General features: G+C 36.6%; 3 protein-coding genes across 4 annotated transcripts; 2 read left to right on the plus strand and 1 right to left on the minus strand.

The window, feature by feature from the left end:
- The first annotated feature begins 2,090 nt into the window (after positions 1 to 2,090).
- Positions 2,091 to 7,533, plus strand: ormdl2 (ORMDL sphingolipid biosynthesis regulator 2). Its single transcript, XM_054609080.1, has 4 exons — positions 2,091 to 2,214; positions 3,898 to 4,072; positions 4,640 to 4,791; positions 5,541 to 7,533. Exons 2-4 carry the CDS (start codon positions 3,899 to 3,901, stop codon positions 5,674 to 5,676), a joined length of 462 nt encoding a protein of 153 aa, XP_054465055.1. The 5' UTR covers positions 2,091 to 2,214; position 3,898; the 3' UTR covers positions 5,677 to 7,533.
- Positions 7,534 to 8,178: 645 nt separating this feature from the next.
- On the minus strand, positions 8,179 to 17,291 carry nemp1 (nuclear envelope integral membrane protein 1). 2 transcript variants are annotated; one of them, XM_054610006.1, is made up of 9 exons: positions 17,263 to 17,291; positions 13,412 to 13,533; positions 12,900 to 13,116; positions 12,742 to 12,814; positions 12,564 to 12,657; positions 12,354 to 12,468; positions 11,358 to 11,583; positions 10,935 to 11,111; positions 8,179 to 9,051 (listed from the first exon to the last, which is right to left on the minus strand). In XM_054610006.1, exons 2-9 carry the CDS (start codon positions 13,484 to 13,486, stop codon positions 8,889 to 8,891), a joined length of 1,140 nt encoding a protein of 379 aa, XP_054465981.1. In that variant the 5' UTR covers positions 13,487 to 13,533; positions 17,263 to 17,291; the 3' UTR covers positions 8,179 to 8,888. The 2 variants fall into 2 exon arrangements, with proteins under 2 accessions (XP_054465981.1, XP_054465980.1); XM_054610005.1 differs by lacking the exon at positions 17,263 to 17,291 and adding an exon at positions 15,221 to 15,413.
- Positions 17,292 to 18,837: 1,546 nt separating this feature from the next.
- On the plus strand, positions 18,838 to 27,246 carry cd63 (CD63 molecule). Its single transcript, XM_054610008.1, has 8 exons — positions 18,838 to 18,945; positions 19,704 to 19,789; positions 24,722 to 24,910; positions 25,060 to 25,134; positions 25,225 to 25,323; positions 25,522 to 25,665; positions 26,606 to 26,689; positions 26,807 to 27,246. Exons 2-8 carry the CDS (start codon positions 19,724 to 19,726, stop codon positions 26,870 to 26,872), a joined length of 723 nt encoding a protein of 240 aa, XP_054465983.1. The 5' UTR covers positions 18,838 to 18,945; positions 19,704 to 19,723; the 3' UTR covers positions 26,873 to 27,246.
- Positions 27,247 to 27,280: the final 34 nt, after the last annotated feature.

Raw genomic sequence — 27,280 nt, forward strand, 5'->3', positions numbered from 1 at the left:
CAATATAAAATATATAAAATGTTCATATAAAAACGTGCTTCAATAAATGACTTGACTCAGCAAACCAGAGTTCCTCAGCTTGTCCCCGACATATAATTAGTCACTTGTGACGTCAAGTTTTTCACACACTTTTCATGCAACGGGGAAGCAATCTGCTGAGCATGACGGTAACAGCCTGTGTGTGTTTGTGTTTTCCTTCCACCCCTGAATTAATAATTTAACTCCTTGCTATGTATCTCATGAATTAAATTAAATGATTTCCCATGCTTTGAGTTGACTTTACGACTTGTTCTTTGGATGCAAAGTTAAACCTCAGTTGAACTAATGCCAGACGACTTTTAGACCAGAAAAAGATGGTCCACATCTTAGCTCCACAACAATGACATTCATTCATTCATCCTCTTTCTCTTAGGACTTTGAACTGTGATGTTAAAGGGTAGATTGATTTGATTTGTGTTTTTTAAGCCCGATAGGTGAAAAGGTGGTGCACAAAATATAACATTTAATCTAGGGGTGTGAGGTGTCAACAGTTAATCGAGCTAACCTTACTGGTTTAACAGGCTTGTTTTATGGATGTGATCTTCATTTGTCAGGTACATTATTTGCTAGATACGCCAACAACAACAAACACTCCCATCTGGTTACTTCCTCAATTAATTTCTCAAGGAAGCGTGATAAATCATGATATACTGTATAACAATATTATGAAATAAAATTAATACACAGTGATTTTATCCACATCACCCATCCCTCTTCAGTGAAGTAATTTGATATGTTAAAATGTTAAGTAGTGTGCACAAATTAATGTCAAATTCCATTAATAGTCCTTTTGCATGTACAGTCATTCTGATAATATTTATCCAGGTGTAAGAAAAAAGAAAGTCGGTTTCACTAATTACAGGTTGTGAGGTCACGATCAATAGTGGAATTAAACACAATTGTCAGTTATCATTGTATTGTATAGGTTTTGTCTAATGAACTGCACCTGAGAAGCAAATATAGTTTATTTAAGTAAAATAATTCTAATACCACACTGGGAAAACCTGATCCATGGTTCTTACTGTAAGATTCATGGATCTCTAAAAAGTATGTTTTCCGTATTATCTTTGTGCTGGTGCATTTTCCGACTGATTCAAGATGCGTTTTGTACAGTTTACTTAGCTTAAGACTTCATCCCTCAGTTTACCAGAAAAATACAAAATCAAATCAAAACCCTCTATCGTGTTGTTGTGCTGACATAGTAGTAGGTACAGTACCAGTCAAAAGTTTGGACACACCTTCTCATTCAACTACTTTGAAGAATCTAAAATATAAAACATATTCTGGTTTGTTGAGCATTTGTTTGTTTACCACATAATTCCATATGTGTTCCTTCATAGTTTGGATGTCTTCAATATTAATCTACAATGTGAAAAAAATAAAAATAAAGAAAAACCATTGAATTAGAAGGTGTGCCTTCCTGACAAGCTTGTTGAGTCTCTTCTTGTCTGCTGCTGAGATGCTGCTGCTCCAGCAGACCACTGCATAAAAAATGGCTGATGCCACCACAGAGTTGAAAATGGTCCTCAGTTTGGAGTGCTCCCTGCACTCCAAAGGACCATTGAATAGTCTCCTCAGCAGATATAGAGTCTGCTATATATATATAAATAAATATATATATATATAAATAAATATATATATATATAAATATATATATATATATATATATATATAAACATATATATATACAGTACCAGTCAAAAGTTTGGACACACCTTCTCATTCAACTACTTTGAAGAATCTAAAATATAAAACATATTCTGGTTTGTTGAGCATTTGTTTGTTTACCACATAATTCCATATGTGTTCCTTCATAGTTTGGATGTCTTCAATATTAATCTACAATGTAGAAAAAAAATAAAATAAAGAAAAACCATTGAATTAGGAGGTGTGTCCAAACTTTTGACTGGTACTGTATATGGGATTGGGAATTAACAGTGATGTTTAAGATTTTTCTCACATTTACTGCGGATGCAGGGGCTTTCTTGGAGATAAATAACTAATTGCTAAAAACCTATGCAGCCCCTCCCACCTGTTCACCTGACTGGTGACAGGTGGGAGCAGGCTGGAGTTTCGTCAGCTAGTGCAGCAGAACGGAACCAGCCCCAAAACTGAAGAGGGCGGGGTCAAAGAAAAAACAAGGCATTTCCTGTTGAGCTACGACAACACAGGAAGGTAAAGTTTGCTCTTTTTAAATGTTACGTTTTAAACCTTAAAATGCCAAAGGGCCGAGGCTAATCTACCACTATCAGCAGATGTTTTTAACCCCTCCAGTGTTGGTTTCGTTAGCAGCCGATACATCCGGGTCAGCGTGGCTTTAGCGTTTAGCACGTCAACCTGTAGGTGGCAGCTAAACTGTGAGCTAGCATGCAAACGTTTTGGCATTTTTAAAGCTGGAAATTAAACACTGTGGGTTTTGCGTAAAGAGCTGCTGTTGTGTGTTTGTATTATATTCAGTAATGACTCGGTAATGGCTGCTTCGTTGTGGTGTTTGGTGCAGGTTGGTGTCTGAATGCTCATTGTTGCGCTAGCTGAGTGATGCGGTGAAGTTCTGAGCGGGAGCGCATGTTTAGTCACAGAGAGCAGCTCAGACGGGCGGAGTCTTGAGTCTTTCCCCCAGAGGTTTTTTTTATTTTTTATAAAGGTATTACATCTTTCATTTTTTGCAAAACAAGACTTTTTGCAAAACAAGACTTGTAATACAGACAAGCCTGGACTCAGGCAAATTAACCTTACAGTCTTCTCTCCATGCAGCGTGCAGTGTTGCACAGACCTGATCTGATAATGGAATGGACCATTCCCATGTTTACACATTTACCACTCCATCATTTACAACTCAGTGCAACAGGCTACTCGTTAAAACATGTGTTTTACCATGAATTTATACACCAAAACCCCCAGAGTTGATGTAACAATTTAATTTTCTGTTGATGGACTGGTGGTTTCAAACCCCCCTGACCCACACAAATGTAACAGTTGCATTGTAGGGTTAAGTGCACATACATTTATCAAGTACTTGGTTGACCTTTGTCAAGATAATTGAATGAACAGTTTTGAAGCAAAAATGACAAATATTTTCTTGCTCCAACTTCACAACTGTTAGGATTTGCTGTTTGTCTTTGTCTTATGTGATAATACATTTAATATCTTTACGTTTCGGAGAGTTCGACAGATTACACAAGACTTTTTATGGCATCCACTTCGGTTTTTAGGTCATTTTGATGGCCTGATTTTTTTTTGTGGACATTTTATAGATAATCAGTGGATTCCTCCAATGTGAGAATTTGCAGCTTTTTTTTCCCTTTTATGTCATGCAAGGACTTTGAAGAAGTGAACAAATCAATTGTCAGATTAATCAATAAAAAAATATTTTATTGTTAGTTGCAGCTCTTGTTGGTCCTTGTGATGAATGTGCAGTTAGCTTTTAAGAAGTGCACTGTCATTTGCGTATATTGATAAATAAATTAATGCATATTCTAAAAATTGAAAAACTTAAAGTACAAACATGAAATTGAACTGGAGTGTGATGATTGTAACTATAAACGTTGCACTATCTGCATTTTTTGGTGAGGGTATGAGACTTGGCCCATACGCAGATACTTCGGCATTGTTGAAATTATATAAGAAATGTTTATTTTAATAACTCAATTTCAGCAGATCAACCTCTTCACTACAAACAATTTCACCATGTCTTAGGCGATCAGGTTCGACATTAAGCCTGCTTGCTGACATCATGTTTGAGAAGGTTGATATCTAAAGTCCCAGGTGATTTAAAAAGTCAGTTGGTGCCTCTTGAATCAACAGACGCTTGTTTTCAGCATCCTGAACTCTTACATTGAGTCTCTCCTCTGTATTTAGGATGAATGTGGGCGTAGCTCACAGCGAGGTGAACCCCAACACGAGGGTGATGAACAGCAGAGGGATATGGCTCACCTACCTGCTGCTGACCGTCGTGTTGCACATCGTCTTGCTCAGCATTCCCTTCTTCACTGTACCGCTCGTCTGGACTCTCACCAACGTCATCCACAACCTGGTCAGATATATAGGATTTATTACATATCTGAAATATATGTGACAATAACCCACAGATATATTTTATTTTTGTATTTATCCTTTATGGTATCTCTGGCTGCGTGAGACCACTGTGGGCATTGTTAAAACGGTTAACACTGCCATATGTTAAAGGAATAGTTTTTCATTTTGAGAAATGCAGTTATTCGCTCTTTCTTCCCAGAGTCAGACCACAACATCTATTAAACTTTAACATCTCTCTGTTTAATTTAAAGCTGAATAAGAAATGATATAAAGTCTGAAATTAAAGGAACAGTTTATCATTTTTGCATCAGTGTGAATTGTCACATAATGAACTTTCTGTCTTTTTTATCCATAAACAATTTCTTGATTGAATTTCCAGGAAATTGTCCATATCATTATATATATATTGATATCATGATATTGATATAAAATATAGCCCTATTAACTTACACTTTGCTACACTTGCCCCCTACGCTTTGTAAATGATCAGCTCTGCAGTCTGAGCTCTCCTTCTTGAAAAGTACAAACTGGAGAGAAACTTGACTTTGTGTTTTGTCCTCTGCAGGTGATGTACCTGTTTCTTCACACAGTGAAGGGCACTCCCTTTGAGACACCGGACCAAGGCAAAGCTCGTCTCCTCACACACTGGGAACAGATGGACTACGGTGTCCAGTTCACATCTTCGCGCAAATTCCTCACTATCTCACCAATTGTTCTGTAAGTATATTTGAAAAATCCTCTGCAGGGCTGGACAGTTTTGCTTTTGTTTGATGATGCTTAATCAGCCTTTTTGACTCACTTGTCCAGGCTGTTGGGAATCTTCTGGCCTTTGTTTTAAGATGATCTGGGGACAATTTCAGGCTAATTTACCCGTCAAACCTTTTGCACTGACACGGCTCATTTATAATGATAACGATGACAAAAAAAAGCAAAATGACGCTCTAACTTCCGTTTCACCAGAACTTTAAACTGAAGCAAGGTGACGTGTGGAGTTTTTAACCTCTCTTAGCTTTATGGAGCAGTTTGGTTATAAGTGGGCTCCCTTTGTGTTTGTCTCGAGCACATGTACATAGGTGACACGATAAACCAATAGTTTCACACTATTCTACCGATCTTCTGGTGGCAGTAATGCACAAACATATCTAACAGGGTGCCATCAAAGGTGGGAAAAAGATTACTAGCTTTCGAGCATTGATGCAAACAATGCAGTTTTCAAACTTAAAAAAAACCAACAACAGGTTTGCAAGTTTGTTGCATGCATCACAATTGTTTAACCTCAAACTGAAACTATGCTTAACAATCATCATACAAAATTAAATATTGACCTGTGAGAGGTTGCTTGTATGGTTAGTTGTGGAGATAGTTTTACTTTTTTTTATTACAAATTTGAGACCTTGCCATGCATGTTTTTGGCGCTTCAATGTAAACGTTGATGCTACAATCACACTATTCTTCTCTCTATGCAGGTATATTCTTGCCAGTTTCTACACAAAATATGATGCCACACATTTTCTCATCAACACAAGCTCCCTTCTCAGTGTCCTCCTCCCAAAGTTGCCTCAGTTTCACGGAGTACGGATATTTGGGATCAACAAATACTGAAAGTACTGATTGAACACTGGATTTTAAACCACCAACAACGGACTTCTAGTTTTCTGTTCCTGCTGAACTACTTTAAGTTTAGAGGTTGAGAAGAAGTGAACCAGTTGGATTTGTCTTAACTGTACAGACTGTGTGGAGTAATATATGAAAGTTGCAGTTTGTGCAGCCTGAAAAAAAAGTAAATGCACTGCTGCTGTTTTCTATGAAAGTGATTATTTTCTTTACTGACATTCCTGATGTGTGTTTGTCAAAAAGCCAGACACTATGGCTTCAAGAGAGAGCAAATTTGAACTGTGCTGATTTCCAATGTGATGTTTATTCATTACGTGTCTGTCATAGATGATTCCTGTTACAAACTGCACTGGCTGCACATCTGTAAAACTGTGTCTTTTTTTTTGCGATATATGTGAATGAATTTATTGCGACATTGGGTTCATGTTTTGAATGACACTTACAAGTTTCTGTTTTCTTTCATGCTTTATCTTGATTTAACTGTGAAGGATTCATCTGCAGCATGCATTCACCCGCCTACAATAAACACTGCAGTCTTGCTATCACACGCACTATCATGTCATTTACTGTAAAGCTCTGAATTGTTTCCCACTTTTAAAATAAGCAGTCAGAGCTGTTTGGTTGTCTTATCTATTTTCCAAATGTTCAAGTAGAAAAACAGAAAATTCCTTTTGTGTGTAGGTTTGTAAGAATCAATTGATTGCTTGTGGGCCAGTTTGTAAGCTGTGGGGAAATCCAGGCACTTTTAATGACGTCAGCATGAGGGGGGGGGGGGGGTTGTCACAGCATGTGAAATATGATATGCATGTATATCCAAGGGTTCCCCCCCCCTTTCACATGCAATGTGGTCATGGTTGCATTGCAGTGAGGTTTCCCTGTTGGTGATGCGGTTTTTTGGAAGAAGTAAGTCATAGGAAATGCTGCGGCTGAGTATGCCAACCTGATCCCGTGAAACACATGCAAATAACTCTTATCTGTAATCAGCTGTTTCATACATATGTTATCGGGTGTAATCATCAGTTATCAACGGTTGTTGGGGTGTTCCCTTTCCTTCAAAAGCTGTGAGGACATTCACATTAGTGCAAAGAAGCCAGTGGTGTGATGAAGGGTCAGTTGGGCTAAATGTCATCAGATATGGTTCACTGATAATACATGATGAATACAGTGTTGTTGTTTGCGGAAACATATTCCGAAAGGTACCTGATGCAAGATAACGCTGCCTTGCTTGAACAGCAAATCTTGGACATCTACTGCAGTTTTTGTCCCAGTTTTGCTTCCACTTCCAATTCAGTGTGAACTCAGAAAAAATTGGCACAAGGGTACTCAATATGCTGTATATTTAAAACTGAGGCCATTCAGTACACGGGACTCAGTGTGACTCATGCAGTGTGCGTAAAAACACCAGTCATCACTTTTTCTTTGATTTAAACATCTTTTTACAAATTACATGGAAGTAAACAAACAGATGTCAGAGGTAAAGTGCAGATATGAGAAAGGTCAGCTATTTTGACTTTGTGACTGATTATTAAAGTCATCAGTGGTCATAAGGTCATATTTAACAGAAGATAATGACAACACTGACAGTAAACCCAAGAGAAATCACTAATTGGAAATCCGGAGGGTTAAAATTAAAATGCATTTTTTGGGGGGGGAATTTTGACAACTGAATTAAAGACAAAAGATGTCATTCATAATGCTGACGCATATTCACACTGTTTCCTGTAATGTCTTATCAAATGAAGCATCTGCAAGAGCAGTGTTGATGATAATCTCTCTTTAAAGATATGTACCATCTAGCAGTCTTCAGCTTCTCAAATAAAGGGTTATCTGTTTTATATCATTGTACACTGAATAACTTAAGCGTTTTTTTTTAACCAAGATGTTCCAATGTCCAGTTCGTTTTACATTGTTCAGACTAGTTGAAGACATCTTGTGCTCTGGGAACCTATTGTGGGAACTTTTAAACCATTTTTGAAATTTTATAGATATAGAAAATGGAAAGAATTTCTCACAACAGTAGATGCAAATAGGACTCCAATTATCTTAAATTATTCTTATGAAAATCTATAAAAAAAAATCTTGTGGTGGAAGTAGCAGTATTCAGATAATTACTTTAAACAAAAGTAGTACCTTAAGGTAAAATTACATAAGTATTTGAAGCAAAATGCAATTACAAGTATCAACAATAAAAATTAAAATTCAGCAGCAAAATGACCCACATCAGTTTGATTTGGATTATTATTATAAAGTAGCTACATCGCTGTGTGTGAAATTTGATGTTGTAGCTGATTGAAGTAAAGCTACTTTTGGGTAGTTAATTAAAAAATGCATCATATTCTTTAAATTAATTTTATTTTTGCTTTAATTATATTCCTTTATTGATCCCCATGGGGGAAATTCAAGAGCCATGTGGTCATGTAATTAACATCTTGCCACCTTTTAGTTCTAATAAGCTTTTACAATGATGGTAATTCATGCATGTCAGAGTTCAAGTATATATTTTATTCAAAATATTTCGGGGACACTTCCTCCAATTTACGGCCATTAAAAAGAAAACAATGAAATACAAACTTGAACAAACTTTTCCTCCCTGAGGAGAGTGATAGAATGATAACCACCATATCAAGCTACAGCTCAAAAAGGTGAGAACGTATCACATGGTGTACTTAACATGTTATCTGGACGCTCATTGCATTTCGCTGCGGTGAACCCATTTAGAGGCTAAGGGCTGTGAACACGTTTCAAAAAAACTAAAACTTAAAATCCTTTTCCACGCTAAAGACAACACAAACTCCCATCACACAGTAAAAAGTTAAATTGCTTTGACCTCCAAAAAAGGTCCTAATCACAGAGCGTCACAGTATTTGTAACCACGATTTTAACAGAGGCCTTTGTTCCCTAAAGAAGAAGAGATTGGCGTTAATGCACATTCTTTGAAACTACATTACTTTGTCATTTTTTATGGCGATAACAGATCTGACCACACTGTTCTGCCTGTTTTCCGTAGAGAGCCGCCACTCAAGGTGGCTCGTCTGACCGATATCCCAATCCAAAGTTTTCTTAATCCAGCCTCCACAGTAATCACTTGGTCAGTCTAGACGTTTGCATTGAAGCCACGGAGAGCCGTTCTCCGGCTACCCTTCTGTAAGGCAATTATTTAATTGTCTCTGTTTTCGTACGTCTCTTAACAAACTGCTGTCTCACTCCGGTATCATCATAGGCTTAATAGCGTCTTCTTCTTCTTCGTCGTCTGTGTCAAAAAACTCATCCTCAAAAAAGGATCCTCCAAAGCCGTATTCCTGCACGTGAACAGACACCTCATTTGACATCAAGTGAGGAGACCCTTCGATGAAATCAGCAAACCTGTGGATTAAAGTGACAATATCAGCAACAATATCTGTGAACTACATACTACACAATTAATTTATTTATGTTCATTATATACGGCAAAATATAAAAGCATGATAAAGGGGGAAAAAAAAATCAGTTTAAGATTATTGTGATATCAGAAATATCAATTTAGGCAACAAAATGAGTGCATATAAAAAGCATGAAACCCTTTGGAAGTTTTCATGTCTTACAACGTTGAATCAAAGTAGATGTTAGGTGCAAACCATCACAGGTGCAGCCATTTTCGTTTTAGAAGTCACATATTTAGTTAAAATAGGAGTAAGTATTAGTGTTAAACAAATGTTTATGGTGCTCTTTATTTGTATTCATAGAAAAGTTTTATATACACACTCATATTTTCCATTACTTATGACCGAAACAGACCTTTCTATTCCATACCTTTGTATATAAAGCTTTGCTGTCCTTGTCCCCGACTGTTATTTGTATTTCTGTGTAAGTGCATCGTGAGAGATATACATGTGCCGGCCGAATAAGCTGATTCAGATTCTTCAAACAAGGGAAACTTCACACCACCACCTTTTACGTGGATGTCCAATCAGTGTTGAAGCTAAATGTAGTGAAGTGAAGCATTTAATGCCTCAGTGCATGTTAAAGCCTAGTTCTTTTGCTCACGGAGCCCTGCCGGCAGTGCCTACATGTACCAGAATGCATTGCTCAAGAGACTCTGATGCTTGGAGGGTCCCTGCTGTCCATATAGCTAATGCAGCCTCAGCCTCTCTCAGATGCATTTTTTTGGGCCGTATACTCTGTCTCAAATAAATATGGCTGAATATCAGAGTCAGCCACAACACTGTTAAAGTATGTTCGTCCATAACATCCTCTGCACTCTTATATTAGGATGCAATTTTTCACTGTTGGAAACATAACTAGTAAGCAATGCAAACAAAGAGAACAAGGAAGTTGTGTTTTTTGAGCAGCATCTAGAGAGCTCCCCTCTTGGCTACCCAGAGAAATGGAATAGCCTGTAGTTCTTCCTTGCATCCAACAACGTTACTCTCATGTCAACAGGGTATCTGCACAAGAACAAATTCAATTACTTTCAAGACCTTTTTAATACCTCGGACTATAGAAAGAAGAAAATACTACCATGCTGCGGGTAAGCAGCAAAAGAGGAACTAGACTTTAGTTTATTGAATTTGAGTGATAGAAATATTCAGTGCACAATAGCTAGCATAGTTGCAATCTCGTTAACAAAGCTTGACTGTAAGGTGGTAGACCGAGTTAAATAGAAAATAAAGCCCTGTGCATTCACCATCAAACTGCACTGTAGAGACAACTTTGGTGCAAACTTATCAGGGGTGAGAACAACGCTGACACAAAACAGCACACCCATGTGTCCTTCCCCTATTTCTATTACAGACATTTTTAGACCCTGAATATCAACAACTAAATTTAAGGCGTTTTAAGAATTTTGAAGGATCTGCAGAGACCCTGGTTAAATGACGTCACTGGATTCAGAAAGACCAGATTTTGTAGCTGCAAACTGAGCTTTCTCAGTCAATACAGCACGCACTGAGGAATGTATTGCTTCAATCCCCTAAATTTACCATCAACACTTATTGGACATCCACATAAAAGATGGCTAATTTTCCCTTTGAATGGAGATGACCTGTGTGTAGTAGTAATGGGGTTTCAATTCATTCTAGCAAATAGGTAAATTGCCAACTATTATTTAACTTTAATTAGCAGAAATACTTTGTATTGAATAACAGTATCTCTTCATGGTAATAGCTGGATTCAAATGTAAGTTTACGTGTCTTTCTGTTTTTTGTTAAATCAGCTTAATATAATGTGTTTTAATAAATAATAAACTTCTAGGAACAGAACATCACGACCTTTTTGGGGACTGAAGCCTGGACACTGTCTTCCATGGGCTGAACTCTGGGCTGTTGCAATGTTTCCTCAACTCCTCCAGAGAACGCAAAGTCTCCTCCTCCCCCTGCTTTTGAAACTCTTCCTCCGTCAACAGGCGACGTGGCTCCGGCTTCCAGTGAATATACCGTTTCATTTTCCTGCAAAACACAGCAAGACCTCAATAAAAAAAAATTAGCAGACATCTTGCAAGACTTTCAGAGTAACAAATGACTCTTAAAATATACTAATTATCAAATTATTTTGTGCAGTATCAAAAACTTAAGCTTAAAACCATTGAGCTACATTACACTACATGAGATAACAGGAACACTATATTTTAGAAGTTCAGTTTACTATACTACTGTACTCTTACGCCACCTTCTGTCGATACTGTGAACACCAACCTCCATGCAGCAACTGTCAGAAAGACTGGGTACTCCAGATGTTTCGAGAACAAAGCTGCCACGATGATGGCGATGGCAACTTGCTGAATTTGAATCCCTAAATAAATCAGGAGCAGGCCAAATAGCTGCAGCGTCCATGACAAGATGTTAATGCTCTTCGCATCCACCAGAGGACCGTAACGGTAACACACAGCAAAAGTGATGAATCCCACCACTGTTACATAACCTGTCAAAAAAAACACAACAGCAGACATATTGACTTACTGTGTTTAGGTAGAACTAACCCAAAACTATTATATATATATATTAACACAGGTGTTTTTGGTCAACAGACCATAATACATGAATCAAATCACAAGGCTCAAAGTGAGGCAGATGGTGAATTGCATGTAGATTTAAGCATCACATCGGACAGAAAAGAAAGGCAGGAGATTAATCTGTGTTGAGAACTTTAACAGACCTCCATTTAGGCCCTGTCACAATAATAACCTTATTGTACAATAAACATGTATTGACATGACTTGGATCAATTTTGCTGACCTCATTGTCGGTTGTGTTTGCAAACATAATAATGTTACCAACATTTTAGCAAACATGATATCCTAATATATTTTAATATTTTTTCACATTCCAAATCCAATGCATGAATATTCTTAAGAATGAAAAGTGAATTGATTGAAAGGGTGTACTTGTGTTGTTATGCTATTATATTATCATTATATTTTTCGCAATAAATGGTCTTAAAATGACAATATCGTTTATCCTAATTATTTATGGGGCAATATATCGTCCAACAGCAGTAGTTATACTGAAAGGTTTACACCCGTTGCCTTAAAAAGGTGATTCTTAAGGTGATAAATATGCATGAAGGTGGATGCTTATCTTGGTCTTAAAATAGCTGTTTAATATGCTATATTAAGAGTCATGCTTTGGTCTGATGTTTCAAACACTAGAAAGGCACTATCTATAAAGTTTGTGTTAACAAAGGGTCAGTACCTAATGCCACGTTCCAGTGTTCCCGCAGAATTACGCCGAGGTTCCTGAAGACAAGTTGGATGGCGTACACAGAAAACGACCAGCCGCCAACAATCAAGACATAAAAAGGGCTTTTCTGCAACAAACACAAAGGGTACAATAATTCAGTATGAGGCCCAAGTGATTAAACTCAATAAATCATGGATATTTGTTGGTAATGAAATTCCTTACCTTTGGCAAAAAGCGTGCCAAAATGAAAAAGAGGATGATGAGCGAGGCAATCAGGCCTGTGCTCATACCAGCAGAGTAGAAGAAAACTTGACTCCTTTATTTAAGGAAGGAAAAAATAGTTAACAACATATCATAATGCTGTAAATCCTAACAATGAAACATGAGTTGGGAAAATGACCTGCTGAGTGATCCTGCAAAGACAAACAAAGTAGCTCCAGCGAAGAAAACCAAAAACAGATAGATATCAAACTCTGCAAGGACAAAAAGGACATTGTGTTGAATGTATTATCTGTCAATAAACAGCAAATCAATTGTGTGTATTTGTGTTCCACTTACTACGAAAGGGCTTGACAGTGTACTGTGTTTTGTCAGCAGGATCGACCTTGAAGCACATCTTCTTGCTGAACAGATTGATGTTAATAGTGGTTTCATTGTGCCGCTCACGTAACAAGCCCTGAAACCAGCCCCAGACACTGAAGCGGTCCAGCTCCTGCAGCTCCTCCTCACCCGCAACAGTTTCCACCTTAAACACGTTTGGACTCCACACTTTGACCTATCAGAAATATTCAGTTATTATGGACCTAATAAACTGAGTTTCCTCATTAATAACTGTTAAGATAAAGTGCTGTAAGATAAAACTCGTTAATAACCGGCATACGTGTCTCGATTTTTGATGTCACTGGTCACGACATTTTTAAACTTTAAACCACATACAATTTGGCCCCAAGATACCCAGATAATAACAGCATTTTTTTTTAGCATTATCTAATAATTTTATGATTGAGAAAGTGAATTGATTACACACTAAACACTTCTGGATTCAGCTGACCAGCATTTGTGTAACTTACCTGAATTCTTGTCCATGTTTGCCTCCAAGTCGGCACCACAGAGTTTTTGTAACAGAAACTTTTGGACCCTGACATAACGTACTCCTTTCCATCCTCGAGATCAGTTACGGGATGTTTGTTACCTGCGATTGATAAAAAGAGACATGCTTCATATGTTGGGCTGTTTACTGTAAGAAAAAATCTGTGACATGAAGAACACAATTAAAAGATGACTGTTTTCTTAAGTCAAGTATTTAAAGGATAAGGTCGTTTTTTGTGTTGTCAATAAGTCCGTCCCTCAATACGTCCTGACTTCCCTACCCTGACTGCCCCATGTCCTGTGATTCCTACTGGAAATCTTTACAAAATGGGTCACAAAAATATTCTTTCATTTTTAAAGAGGCAGTCATTTTATGTAACAGCTGTGCACTATAATATTTTTTTAGCAAACATTACTCAACCAGGAGTAAATATTGAGTATAATGTGGTGCTACACAGTATTTACACCTGCATTGTTCGTCTGTATTACTTTATAATTCCTTGCATCATATTATATATTATATTTGTCTGACATCTCTTTCTCTCTCACTCTTCTTGCTGACTTTGCTGCTATTTATCACACTATAGCTGTCTTTGTGCTGCTGCAACAACCAATTTTACCCGCAGGAAAAAAAAGAAAAAAGGGTTTGTCTTATCTTTTCTTATAAAAATGAATGTCTGATTATATTTGTGTGTGTGCATGTATTTACTTGTTTGTTTGTTTAACAGGACCATACAGATAAACACTGTCTCTGAGTGTTAAGTGAAATATATGTTAAAAGAGGCCAACTTTCCCGTCCCGTACTAGACGGCGTACAGAAATTGAATACTTGAGAAATATTAAGCTTACATTGTCTTTTCTTATACAGTACCAGTCAAAAGTTTGGATACACCTTCTCATTCAATGGTTTTTCTTTATTTTTTTCTACATTGTAGATTAATATTGAAGACATCCAAACTTTGAAAGGGACACATATGGAATTATGTGGTAAACAAACAAATGCTCAACAAACCAGAATATGTTTTATTTTTTAGATTCTTCAAAGTAGTTGAATGAGAAGGTGTGTCCAAACTTTTGACTGGTACTGTATGTACAATAGCATTACACAAATTACAGACTGGGAAAGCTCCTAGCTTTTCCATAGTGGATTATCACTATTGAAGTCATTCTCACCTGTGTGTTATTATTATTATTGGCATACATAAATACCATTATATAATCATTTAGTAAAATCCTAAAAAACAGATTAAAAAACAGTCTGTTTTCTAACTGCACATAACTAATGTATAATGTCAACTCAGATATTATACTTTTTCAAGCTTGATCCACTGTTGATGCATCACCTCTGACAGACCAAACACAAACCATATCGTAAAGGCTAAAAGAATACAGACATGCATACCGTAGGCTTAACAGGTGGAGTATTTTTGCAAGGTCATGTCTCATACAGTGTTAATTCGTGCAAATTGCTGCAAATATGAAACATGTTTCTGTTTAGTGACTCACAGGTGCTATAATTAGCATGATAGAAATAAGCTGAGGGCGGGTGGGGCTCCATAACTCCAGCAGAATAGTTCAGGTTTCACAGACTTGTTCTCAGAGATACAGATGATAAAGTTGAATTGAATGTCTGCACTGCACAGAGACAGGCTCGTGCTCAGAGAAAGGGCTAAGCGTCATCCTGACGTCATCAAAACAGCCCAACACAAGCTAACATGAGTTAGCCTGAAAGACGAAACTTGTTTAAAATTTGTATCATATAACTTAAAGTCTCCGTCATTGCTTCTTACCCGTATCCTGGTGTCCTGATGTCTGAGGTAAACTGATAAGTAGCACCATGAAAACGGTTAATGTGGGTCTTATAGAGGGGACACCGTTTGTCATTTTCATGCATCCCGCCATGATGAGCCTCTGTATTGTTAAGTCCCGCCCCTTCCGCCTCTGTCAAGATCGGTTGAGCTACAGGCCGTCTGGCCAATCACAGAGTCGCGGTGCGTTCAACGTCTCTCCAAGCGGGCCGTAGAGATAAACGTATGGATTGACCAATCTATACAGGTTTTTTTTTTAGAATAAACAGCTTAAATGTTGTTTTTTAGTTAAGAAAACTATATTAACTGAAACCAGTAGGTCCAATGGTGCGTAGGAGAATGCCTTGTGTAGACAATATAAAACAAAAAACTCCCTCACACTGTTTTGCGTTCAGAGATATTTAGTAACAATTCTCAGGTTACTTTATAAACAATGGGAATGCAGTTAAATGGGTTGGTAGACCCAAGTAGACCAATCATGTCACACTACACAATGACATCAATCAATTAATCAAGGATCAGAAACTTCACAACATGGCACCAAAGGCCTTCAATATCTGCATTAAAACTTACATAATTTAATTTAGAAAGAGTGTTTGGAAAAAAGTTTAAAATGCATAATGACATAATGAAGAAAAGCTTATAGTTTAAAGTTTAAAACATGTAGTTCCGAATTGGTTGGATATGGGCAAATAGGTCGTCTAGAGTCTGTCTTTATGCAGTCTTAGATTTGAAATATATATATATATATATATATATATATATATATATATATATATATATATATATATATATATATATATATACAGTACCAGTCAAAAGTTTGGACACACCTTCTCATTCAATGGTTTTTCTTTATTTTTATTTTTTTCTACATTGTAGATTAATATTGAAGACAACCAAACTTTGAAAGGAACACATATGGAATTATGTGGTAAACAAACAAATGCTCAACAAACCAGAATATGTTTTATATTTTAGATTCTTCAAAGTAGTTGAATGAGAAGGTGTGTCCAAACTTTTGACTGGTACTGTATATATATATATATATATATATATATATATTTGGGATTTACTGTCGATTAAAACTAGTTTCAACTTACTAAATATAGTATTATGTGAATTGGGTATGCTGCATCTCAATGAATTGTTGCATTTCACAGACTCTCCCAAACATTACATTACATTACAGTCATTTAGCAGACGCTTTTATCCAAAGCGACTTACAATAAGTGTATTCAACATAGGTATTCAAGAGAACTACTAGTCACCAGAAGTCATAAGTGCATCTCCTTTCTTAAACAAGCATCTAAGAGCATAAACCAGAGCAAAAGTATAGTGCAGAGGCAAATTACTACGAAAACAATAATTGCAACAGACTAATACGAATACAATAAGTGCTACAAACTAATACGAATACAATAAGTGCTACGAGGAAGGCTCAGGGTAGTACTTCATGAAGAGCATCATTTAAGTGCAAACTAAAAAAGGTAACCAACAATAAATTAGCCCTCTGTTACCCTCTTGTGGACAGTCAGAGGATAATCCATCAATATGAAGACATAATAATAATAATAATTATTAAGCCTTTATTAGTCCCACGATGGGGAAATTCGGTTCTCTGCATTTGACCCATCCCGGAGGAGCAGTGGGCTGCAATGAAGCGCCGGGGAGCAATTTTGGGGTTGGGTGTCTCGTTCAGGGACGCCTCGGCATGTTGCCTGTGTGTGTGTGTGTGTGTGTGTGTGTGTGTGTGTGTGTGTGTGTGTGTGTGTGTGTGTGTGTGTGTGTGTGTGTGTGTGGGGGGGGATCGAGCCACCGCCCTTGTGGTTGCGGGTCAGGCGCTCTACCTCATGTGCCACAGCCGGCCGAGAGCTTTGTCGGAAAAAACAAACATAAAGTATGTTATATATCTTTTTTTTTTTTAACTTTAAGTAGGCTTCATGTACAAAATACACATACACACAAGCCCCCAACCCCGACACAGCCTCACACAGCTGCAAGCACTGTCATATATTATTTACCTTGTTATATGCTGCTCCACTGCCCTGACCTACCGGCCTACATGGTGAACTATTTGCTAACCACATGACACTGCATCTTATCTGCGTTATCATTGCGGTCCCACAGCTTACATGAGGATTACACCCAACCCTTCCGCTATGCATGTGTGTACTTCTTCATAAACCAGTCAAATTTAAATGTTATTACAAATTCAGTAATTCAATAATTCATATAAACGTTTCTCAATCTATAATTTGTTGAAAATGAAACAGTGTTGCATTCAAACCATCAATATGTGAGCTTTAAATACTGAATAATTCCCTAGTATTCACAATTTTTTTATTTTTTTACAGAATGATATAACTTTAAGCAAAAAGTTCACTTTGTCGAGTCTTAACATTACGGATGACTATGATTATACTAACTATTGCAAAATGAGCATGTTGGCAAAGCTGGTTGAGAAAGGTTCCTGCTTATGGTTGGGTGTCATTTGAATTCTTTGAAAATATTGCTCAAGGAGACAGTTATTCATCAGTCTGAGGGTGTTACTTAGTGTGTAGAAGGGGAAATAATTCAGTAACTGGGTTTCTTACAGGCCTTTGACAAGTTTGACACAGTGTTTCATTTGATATGAATTTAACAGCATTTCAATCTCCATTAATAATGTTTCTGTTTTAGGAGACGAGGGATCGGGAGATAATGTGATTCATATTTATCACAATGCCTTCCTTCCTGTTGTTTATATCACTATTATAAGCTGTGACATTAATCATTTATCATTTTTTGTAATTTATCAGAATAACTTTGTTTTTGCCAGGTTGTGAAAAATCCTTTTGATTGATTGGACCATGTACTTCTGGGAAAAAGGCTGCAGGAGGGTCTGATCCAGAACCCAATTATTAATGAAAGATTAAGAGTCTATTAATGATAAACACGTATTAACTACGTTATTAACAAAGAGAAAGACTAAACATACAGCCAACCCAAATTGTGTTCTTAGCATTAGCTTCACTGATCTGTGAGGCATTAGCGATTCATTTATTTATGATATTTATTTTCATTTACAGCTTTATGAACAGGTATAAGTGTTGTGCAGTGGTGGAAAGTAACAATGTATTTTTCTCCTACTGTAGGCCCACTTAAGTACAATTTAACTTTATTTCATTATTTTCTTCACTAAAATATTATAATCTACTTACTCCTCTAAATGTGTGTCAAACCCTTAGTTAATCGTTACTTTGCAGATTCAGATTAATAATACAATGTAATACAATATTTGCCTCTGAAATGTAGTTTAATGGAAGTATAAAGTAGCATACATCTGAATTACTCAAGTGCAAATACTTATAATAATAGCCTTCACTACTTGAGTAAATGTACTTTTATTTTTAGTTTCTATGCACTAAGTTTGTTAGTTTTACTTAAGTGAAAGGTCTGAATATTTCTTCCATCCCTGCGAGTTACTTCTTTTGACTAGTTAGTACCAGAGAGCAGACGCAGTTAACGTTTTGGGAAAGTTGTGCGTTTAACGATGAGACCGTGAAGGCAGCATGATGTGTTTATGGTCAATACATGGAGATGCAGAGGAGGTGGGAAGTGAAGGAGCCAAGGGAGGAGCGACTATAAACTGCAGAAGTTAAAATTTTCGACACTTCGTCGTGTTCGCCTCTCATCGCAGGGTTTCTACAGACTTCTTCTTGAAGGTACGTCTCAAAAATACCGCAGAAATACCAGAATTTTTTTATTCTCTACGCTTACCTATTTGGGAGGAAAAGTTTATAATAATATTCACAACAAAACAAGCGCGTTAGTTAAAACAAATAGGATGTTTTCATTTGCACCGTCTTGAGGAAACGTGTCCTATCTTTTGTTTATTTAAGACTAACTTAGTTGTCAAACTCTACAAGATTCAGTAAGAGAAAGTGGCTCTTGATGATTTAATCATTTGTGACAAAGTAGATATTGTTACTATAATTAACGGTCTGGGGCAGGGCTGCACGGAAAGGACTCTGCTGCTTCCTCATATTGGCACTTTTAATCCCTTTGTGTTGTAAAGGCCTTAACTTATTATTTAACAGTATTTAAAGGACAGCCCTGCCCCTATTCAAGTGCTTGTTTACTGTTTACCCAAAGCAACTGGTATCTCTAAATTTAGATTTCTACATGATGGAGTGTCATCGCCTTGGTTGTAGTTAAATTGTATCAAAACAACTTGGATATGTGTGGTTCACTGATCTACTAATATGTCTTTATATAAACTAAAATGTGTTGTTAATCAGAACCGTCCACGTCATGATTCATGACCTTTTTATAGCTTAACTATCAATCAGAAATCAAATGACTCACATCCTCCACGCTGTTTCTGGTCATATAACAGCTGATGTAATGTTCATGATACTCTGCCTTTACATAAGTAAATATAACAAAGTTTGTTTGAATAAGGGTGTATTTGTTGATCCAGGAAACAGATCCTTATCAGCCATGGCTGTAGAGGGGGGAATGAAATGTGTCAAGTTCCTGGTTTTCATTTTCAACTTCATTTTCTGGGTGAGTATCACATTATCACTTCTTCAAATGTTTTTACTATCAAAAGGCAGCGTAGTGGATGCAGACAGCACCTAAACATGTTGTTACTGAGAAGTGAAGGAAGCTTGTGCAGGCCAAAGTTAAAACCAGCATGTACTGTAGCAAACAGGAAATGAGACCACCTTAGGTTGTCTGGTGTGAATTGAGTTTCAAGAAAGAACAGCGTTTCTTTTTGGCCGGCTGAAATATAGATTAGATATGTAGCATTTCTCTTTTTGCCACCCCTTGTGACTTTGAGCATGAACTCTGGTCTTGTAAACCTACTTTGACATAGTCTACATCTGTAAAATCAGCTGATGAGAAAACACACAACCTTTGAATATCCCTCATGATTTGTTCTACCTGAACACTTACTGGCTCACTTGTTTATTTAATATCAAATTTATATAAGCAAAGAAGGAACATGTACATAAGGACATTCATCTCAAATATCAATATTTCCGGGATGAAACCTTTTTGTAGTTTCTTCGTTGTGTGTTTGTGAACTGTACAGCAAGAGAGGTGGTGATGATGGAATGTGAATCTTATGACCAGATTGAAAAGTGTAACAAACGGCATCATGTGACTCGTCCGGATGAACACTTTTTTTTCTCCCCTTCTTTATTGCAACAGTGCTACTGGAAACTTTACACATCAACTCCGTAGCACCGAGTGAAACCCTATTAATCATTTCACATAGGAGGAAGTACAAAATGACAAGCATTTTATTTAGTTGCTCTACTCAATGCATATTTATCATACTTACAACAAAAATTGTTGTCATTATTGATCGTAACACTTTTCTTTTTTTTGTTGCTGGGGTTTTTGTTAGTATATTTAGACTGTTGGTTGGACAAAACTAGACATTTGAAGATGCCACTCTGGCCTTTGTTACTGTTTTCCAACATTTTATAGACTAATCAAATCATTAATGTTACTTTAACCCCTCCTATTTATTAATTATAAGCAGTACATGATGATTTAATACATGTTTGTAACACACTATAATGTACTTGTAACCAAGTGTTTACTAAAGTATTTGTCAAGCATTCATAAGTGGAGGCTGGTTTACAAACACATAATGTATAGTGAAACACAGTTGTTATAACACGTCCCACTACATTAGTGTTATATAAAGATTTATTAAATTGTTAATATACTGTTTATGAATGCTAAATAGGAGGGGTTAAAGCAACGTATTTCCTTATTGATAATCTTTTTGGCTAGATCTATAAAATGTTGGAAAACAGTAAAAAACGGTCAGGTTTCAAAAGAACAAAAAAAAGAGGCGTATATATATATTTTAATACAAACTTTTAAAACACTATATTGTAGTTGTAAGCAGATATAAGTGTTTATTTATGTATTTGTCTTGTATATAGACAAATATACTGGAGGTTGGTATATTAACAGATGATATAACAGATAATAATAATATAGTCAAATTATTGCATATTATATGTATTTATATTGTAAAAATATAACATATTTCATAGAAGAAGTTATAATTTGTGACAAATGTTAATAAACAACTACATTATAGTGTGTTTTAAATAACTTATTAAATGCTTATAAATTGCTAAGCAGGAGGGGTCAAAGCAACATGTTATCTCTTTTATTACTTTTAAGGTTATTTCTCAATTAGATTAGTCTATAAATTGTTGGAAAATTATTTAACTAATGTTTCGGCTAAGCATAATTTCGTCAAGAAAGGAAATTCAAGCTCAATTCTATTGTATTCTCTTTCATAGACCGGGTCTTTGCTCTGTTTGCTTGCTCTTTTCACTACATTATGTTTTCCTATGTCAAACATTAGCCACTTATTTCACTCAGTCTCAAATATTTACATTGGTGTTGTCAAGAAAGAGAGGTCCTCAGCTGCAGCGAGGCTTAACATGGAAAACACACAACCACCTGGGCGGACAATCGCCTGACATAAAGGCTACTCTCACTGTTAATATATAGTTTTGTTATCCTGATATGAGCATTACTGTTAAATTTACATAAAAACTAGAAGGGCACTCAGAGAACGCAGACCTCTGCCAAGGCCAAATGCTTGATTACAAAAGCATTGTTAATGTTATAATCGCATATTTTGATTATTCATTAGCAGGCTGATATAATTGTTTAGTCAAACAATATAAAAATAATAAGCACCTATGTTAATCCTTTAAGCAGGGATATGCGCTAGTAATTTAAAGCATGCAACAAGCCCCTACAATTGGTGAACAAAGTACATTTTTACTAGGAAAAATGTAAGCTTATGTATAAAAAAGTTTGGAAAACTGTAACATTTCAATAAATGAAAAGGTCCCCTCTCTCTCTCGATCGCTACCTCCCTCTCAGCATTGTGCCTGAGTCAGTCATACCGAAGGACATTACATCCTTAGATGTGTCATATCCAAGCCACTTAACCTCCTGCTTTCATTCACTCATACATTTTTGTTGGCATTTCTGTTTCCTCATAGTCCACCTTTTGTGTTTCTGGTGCTTCTGGAAGGATCGCGTTTGCAGTTTGAGTAGGCTTAGTAAACCCATACGTGTTCTCATTCTCAGGAGAGATCTGAAAAAGCTTGGTGGCCACAGAGTAACTATTTGTGGCCAAGTTAAAAAATGAACAAAATAATTGGTTCCAGCTCCTTAAATTTAGATGTTTTCTGAGTTTTCTTCTTAGGGAGTACATTTTATATTTATTTTGGACTGTTGGTCAAAGAAAACAAGCAGGTTGAATAGGTCAACTTGGGCGCAAATTGTCACGACTATTTTTCTCGCTTTTTCAACATTTAAAGACAAACCGATAAATTGGGAAATTAATAAAATAATGTAATTATTTCATGTAGGAAAATAAGCGTTAGTTCGAGCTCCGTTTATCAGTTCATTATGCTCATTGCAACATTATAATGGATTTACAAACAATGAGTCCAATGTCAGAGTCACTTGATTTTCCATACTTCTTGCATTGCGGTCAGCATTTTCCTCTCCTTACTATGTCTTCATGTATCACTTGACCAGTGACGTCCTCTCACAGACACCCTAATTTAATGATGATTTATCATCATATGAGTTGCTGTTTAGTAGCAGCGTTCAGAGTTAACACTCTAAAGTCTGTTTAATATCCAATAAATTGATACAAAAGTTACAGTTGAGGGGCTGCAGCTGATGATTATTTTTCGGATTGATTATCAGCCTGTTATTTTTTTTATTAATCGTTGGGCCATAAAAATAAATTAATACATGGTATTATACAGATATTTCTGCTGATTGACTCGATGGATTTATTTATTGACTAATTGTTTAAGGTCTACTGGTTACATCTCTTCCTGTTTTTTAATCGAATCCCACCACACAATTGTACGTGACCTGGACTGCCTGCTGTAAAAGTAATCGGCATGCAGTTCTCCGTGAGGTTTGCTTTAGAGTCACTTGATCCCAGCTAATCCCAGTCAAACAGTTCACCCACAGTGTTTGTAAAAGATCGAATGATAAGCTCTTGTCACCCCTCCCAAAGCAGTAACATGTGTCATCACATCACAATTTATCACCTGATCATCTCACGTCTTCATACGGAAACTAAAGACTGTTGCAACTTCCTCCCATCTCTTTAGCATTTGTGCTTAATCATTCTGTTTGAGTGTTGTTTTCATATCGGAGCAAAGTTTGAATCTTATAAGCAAGTAAATATCTAATTGTAACATTTAACCACGACTGAACTCCTGATGTTGCAATTTAAATATCCATTAAGGAAAATAAATATTTTACTTTGACCAGTAACTATCTCTCTAAATTTGTGTGGTTTTATTTCCAACCTTTAACATTCCCGGTAGGTATTTTAAGCAGTATGGCTCTTTGTTTGGCAATGTTGGTCTTTCAGTCCACCACTAAAATATCTGATGGATTGTCATGACATTTTATACTAAAATGTATGGTCCACAGCAGATGTAACACACTGACTTGGATTATTCCCAGATGTAACACACTGACTTGGATTATTCCCTGATCTTTTATTTAGCGCTTTGTCAGGTCAAAATTTGAATGCACCCAATACATTGATTTATGATGAAAATGACTTTGCCTTCAGCCAGTGCTAATTAGAAAATGTTACCATGCTAACACACAAAGCTAAGACGGTGGACATAATAAACATTTTAACTGCTGAACATTAGTATGATAGCATTGTCAATGTGAGACATGGATGTATGTATAATTAACTGACTGAGTACTGGGGCCCAATATTGGTTTCACTTCCATGTCATGCGGTCCACTGAATTTGTGCAGTAGTGTTATTCCCATCACGCCCCTGGCCCATCAGGCATGCTTGTACAACGCAGTGAAGTCATTCAGAAAAAATAGATTTTTCCGGGCTTTTTAAAAGTTTAACAAATATTAAATCCCATGGCTTAAAATGTACAATACATAGAGTAATAACTATTTTATTTATAGCTGGAGGTGTCCTGTCAACAATATTAAAGACGTGGCTTTTACAAATGTGATCTATGGAGAAAATGCTTTTTGGTCCTCAGTGGATTTTACATTGCAATATGGTGGGGGGCTACCAAAAAGATGCATATTTATAGTAAGACTGATTTTTTATCTACATTTTTTAACCTAGAAAAAATGTATCTGGTTTCTTTTTTAACTTTTCTGGACATTTTCAAGAGGGGAGTTCAAAGCATATGAATTCATATGATATTTAAGAGTAATAATTACAATTTCAACATTACAGTTTATATTTAGGAGTGGTTGAATTTTAAAATTAGGTATTCAGTTATTAATAAAACATTTTTTTTATGGCCTCTCTTTACTACCATTGTGTTACCAGATAATCTGCCGGTTGAAAACAAATAAACGTTTGTAGTACATGAAAAGAAATCCCAAGAATTCCAACTTAAACTAACCTCCCTGTTTTTCCTGCAGCTATGTGGCCTAGCATTGACTGTTGTGGGAATCCTGGTTCAAGTGAGTTTTCACAAAACCTTGATCATCCGTGACGTGTCAGCCTCAGCAGCTCCCATTGTTATCATTGTAATCGGCTTGGTGATTTTCTTCATCGCCTTCTTTGGCTGCTGTGGTGCCTGGAAAGAGAACTACTGCATGGTCACCACGGTAATTCACATAATTTGGTATCTGTTAAACCATACAGCAATGGCTTTACAGTACAGATGAATGAAAAATGTGTGTAAAACATGTATTATCTAGTTTAGAATAGTGATTACGTTGATGTAAGTCACTTTAATTTCTCTGTTTTTTTCCAGTTTGCCGTTTGTCTCTCCCTGATCATTATTGTTGAGATTGCAGCAGTAATCGTTGGATACGTCTTCAGAAACAAAGTGAGTGTAGAATTTCACCGTTTTGTGTGTGACGGTATCAAAGACCTACTGAAGGTGTGGTTTAACTTCCATGTTTTGCTTCCGATTTAGCTGGCGACTGTCGTCGAGGATAGTCTCGGCGACATGATTTCCGGTTACAAGAACGGCACAGCTGAATTCAAAAAGTCCTTGGATAAACTGCAGACGGATGTAAGTACAGTGTAAATTCTCCTACTCACTGTTTGCTGACAACACCTTCACATAACGCTGCTGCATCCTGTTTGTCTGTGCTGCATGACATGACGTTGTTAACCTTTGCACCTTCTGTTGACACAAGTTATGTTCTTTTACTCTACACTGCTGACATGTCCATATTAAAGGTTTTTCCCTTGACTCATTTGTTCCCAGATGAAATGCTGTGGGATGAACAGTTCCTCTGACTGGAGAAGCTTTGGAAATGATGGAAACTCTGTGCCTGACTCATGCTGTTTGACTCCCGTTGCTAACTGTGGAGTCGGGGCCATGACGGACGCTGCCAAAGTGTACCAGAAGGTAAACCCCCAGTTTGATGTGTTGTTTTGAAGTCAGTGAACATGAGATAGAGTTAAAAAGACACATATAATACATACATCACACAGCTCGTGTGAAGCAGCAGTTGTAGGAATTGTAGGGTTTGCATTAGCAGTAACTTGATACTGTGATTAGGCTTTAGGAGAGTGAACAGTAAACAGGAATTACTTACATACATTGTTCACTGTTTGCTATCAAATAAAGGCATATCATGCCTCAGAAAATAAATAAATATCTGATGGACAAACTATATAATAGTGGCAATGTTTCAAACTACTGTCAAACTTGTCTTTGTCTCTCTATCTTAATTCCTCTTTTTAATAGACACACAGACCAACAAAGATAAACCTACGCTTATCTAGTGTTTGATTTATTGGTTGACAATAGATAGTTGAGACGGAACCGGAGCTGGTCATAAAGTAAATATTAGACAGAAACAAGTCCAATGGGATTATATTGGTTCTCTGTGTTCTACAAACACGCACAGTTTGTGTGTGTAGCAAGTCCCAACACAGGTTCATGTAAAATAAGACATCTCTGTGGTGTAATTGACCCCAAAATATGCTGACCTACTTTCTGAAAAACACAAAGGATTGTATTGGTTTACGAATAGCCCATGTAACAAGAAAAAGGCCAAACATTTCCATTTATGGTGTTATAACACTTTATGGTTATCCGTATTTTGTCAACTATGTCAACTATACGCAAGGCCAAAAAATAGATTGATTTTGCAATGATAATGAGTATTTTTTTTTCTCATACAGCATTGGGGTGTGTTTGAACTATAAGAGGAAGTAAAGCCAAAGTCAACATAACAGGACCGTTTAAAAGAAGTCAACGTTTTACCCTGAAGCAACAGGTCTCTCAATAACATCTCAACCAGTGAAATTTACATACTGATCCCTTTTTGTTGTTGTTGTAGGGTTGTCATGATGCTTTGGTGGATTTCCTGAAGAAAAACATCCAGTGGGTGATAATTGCAGCGATTGTTATCGCTTTCCTGCAGGTACGTAACATCAATAAAAAAAAACCACATAATCTGACCAGACCCTCAGTATGTAGCCGGCAGAAAGCTAAACAGATCTGTCCTCTCCTTCTTGTGTGTGATTGTTTTAAATTCCAGTTATTGGGCATCGTGTTCTCCTGCATGTTGATGAGAGGCATCCGCAGCGGCTACGAAGTCATGTGATTCAGCTTCACACCGGAGTAGGAGTTGTGTATTCAGGTCGCATTCATCAGGAGCTTAATTTGGAAACTTTTCATATGTTCATCCTATTCTTCATATACAATACACAGAACAATAGTTTCTTTAGTATTGATTTTGGTTTATAGTTGCTTAGGTTAACATGTCCCTGCTTTGATACTGTATGTATTTAGGAAATAATAGACATGATTACTCTCCACTTTAATGTATGTTTTTGTTGGTTAACACTTTTTCTGTTTTTCTGTTTTGCTGTTTGCCAGTTTCAGTTTTTATTAAAGACTCTTTAAATTACATCTGAATCATCTGAAGTGTAAATACAAATGGGAAAATAAATGCTCCATAAAAGGGTTTTTATTTCAGACACAGTTCCATTACAATGTATATAATATTGGC

Source organism: Anoplopoma fimbria, chromosome 12 (assembly GCF_027596085.1).
Source record: "Anoplopoma fimbria isolate UVic2021 breed Golden Eagle Sablefish chromosome 12, Afim_UVic_2022, whole genome shotgun sequence".
Taxonomy (NCBI): Eukaryota; Metazoa; Chordata; class Actinopteri; order Perciformes; family Anoplopomatidae; genus Anoplopoma; species Anoplopoma fimbria.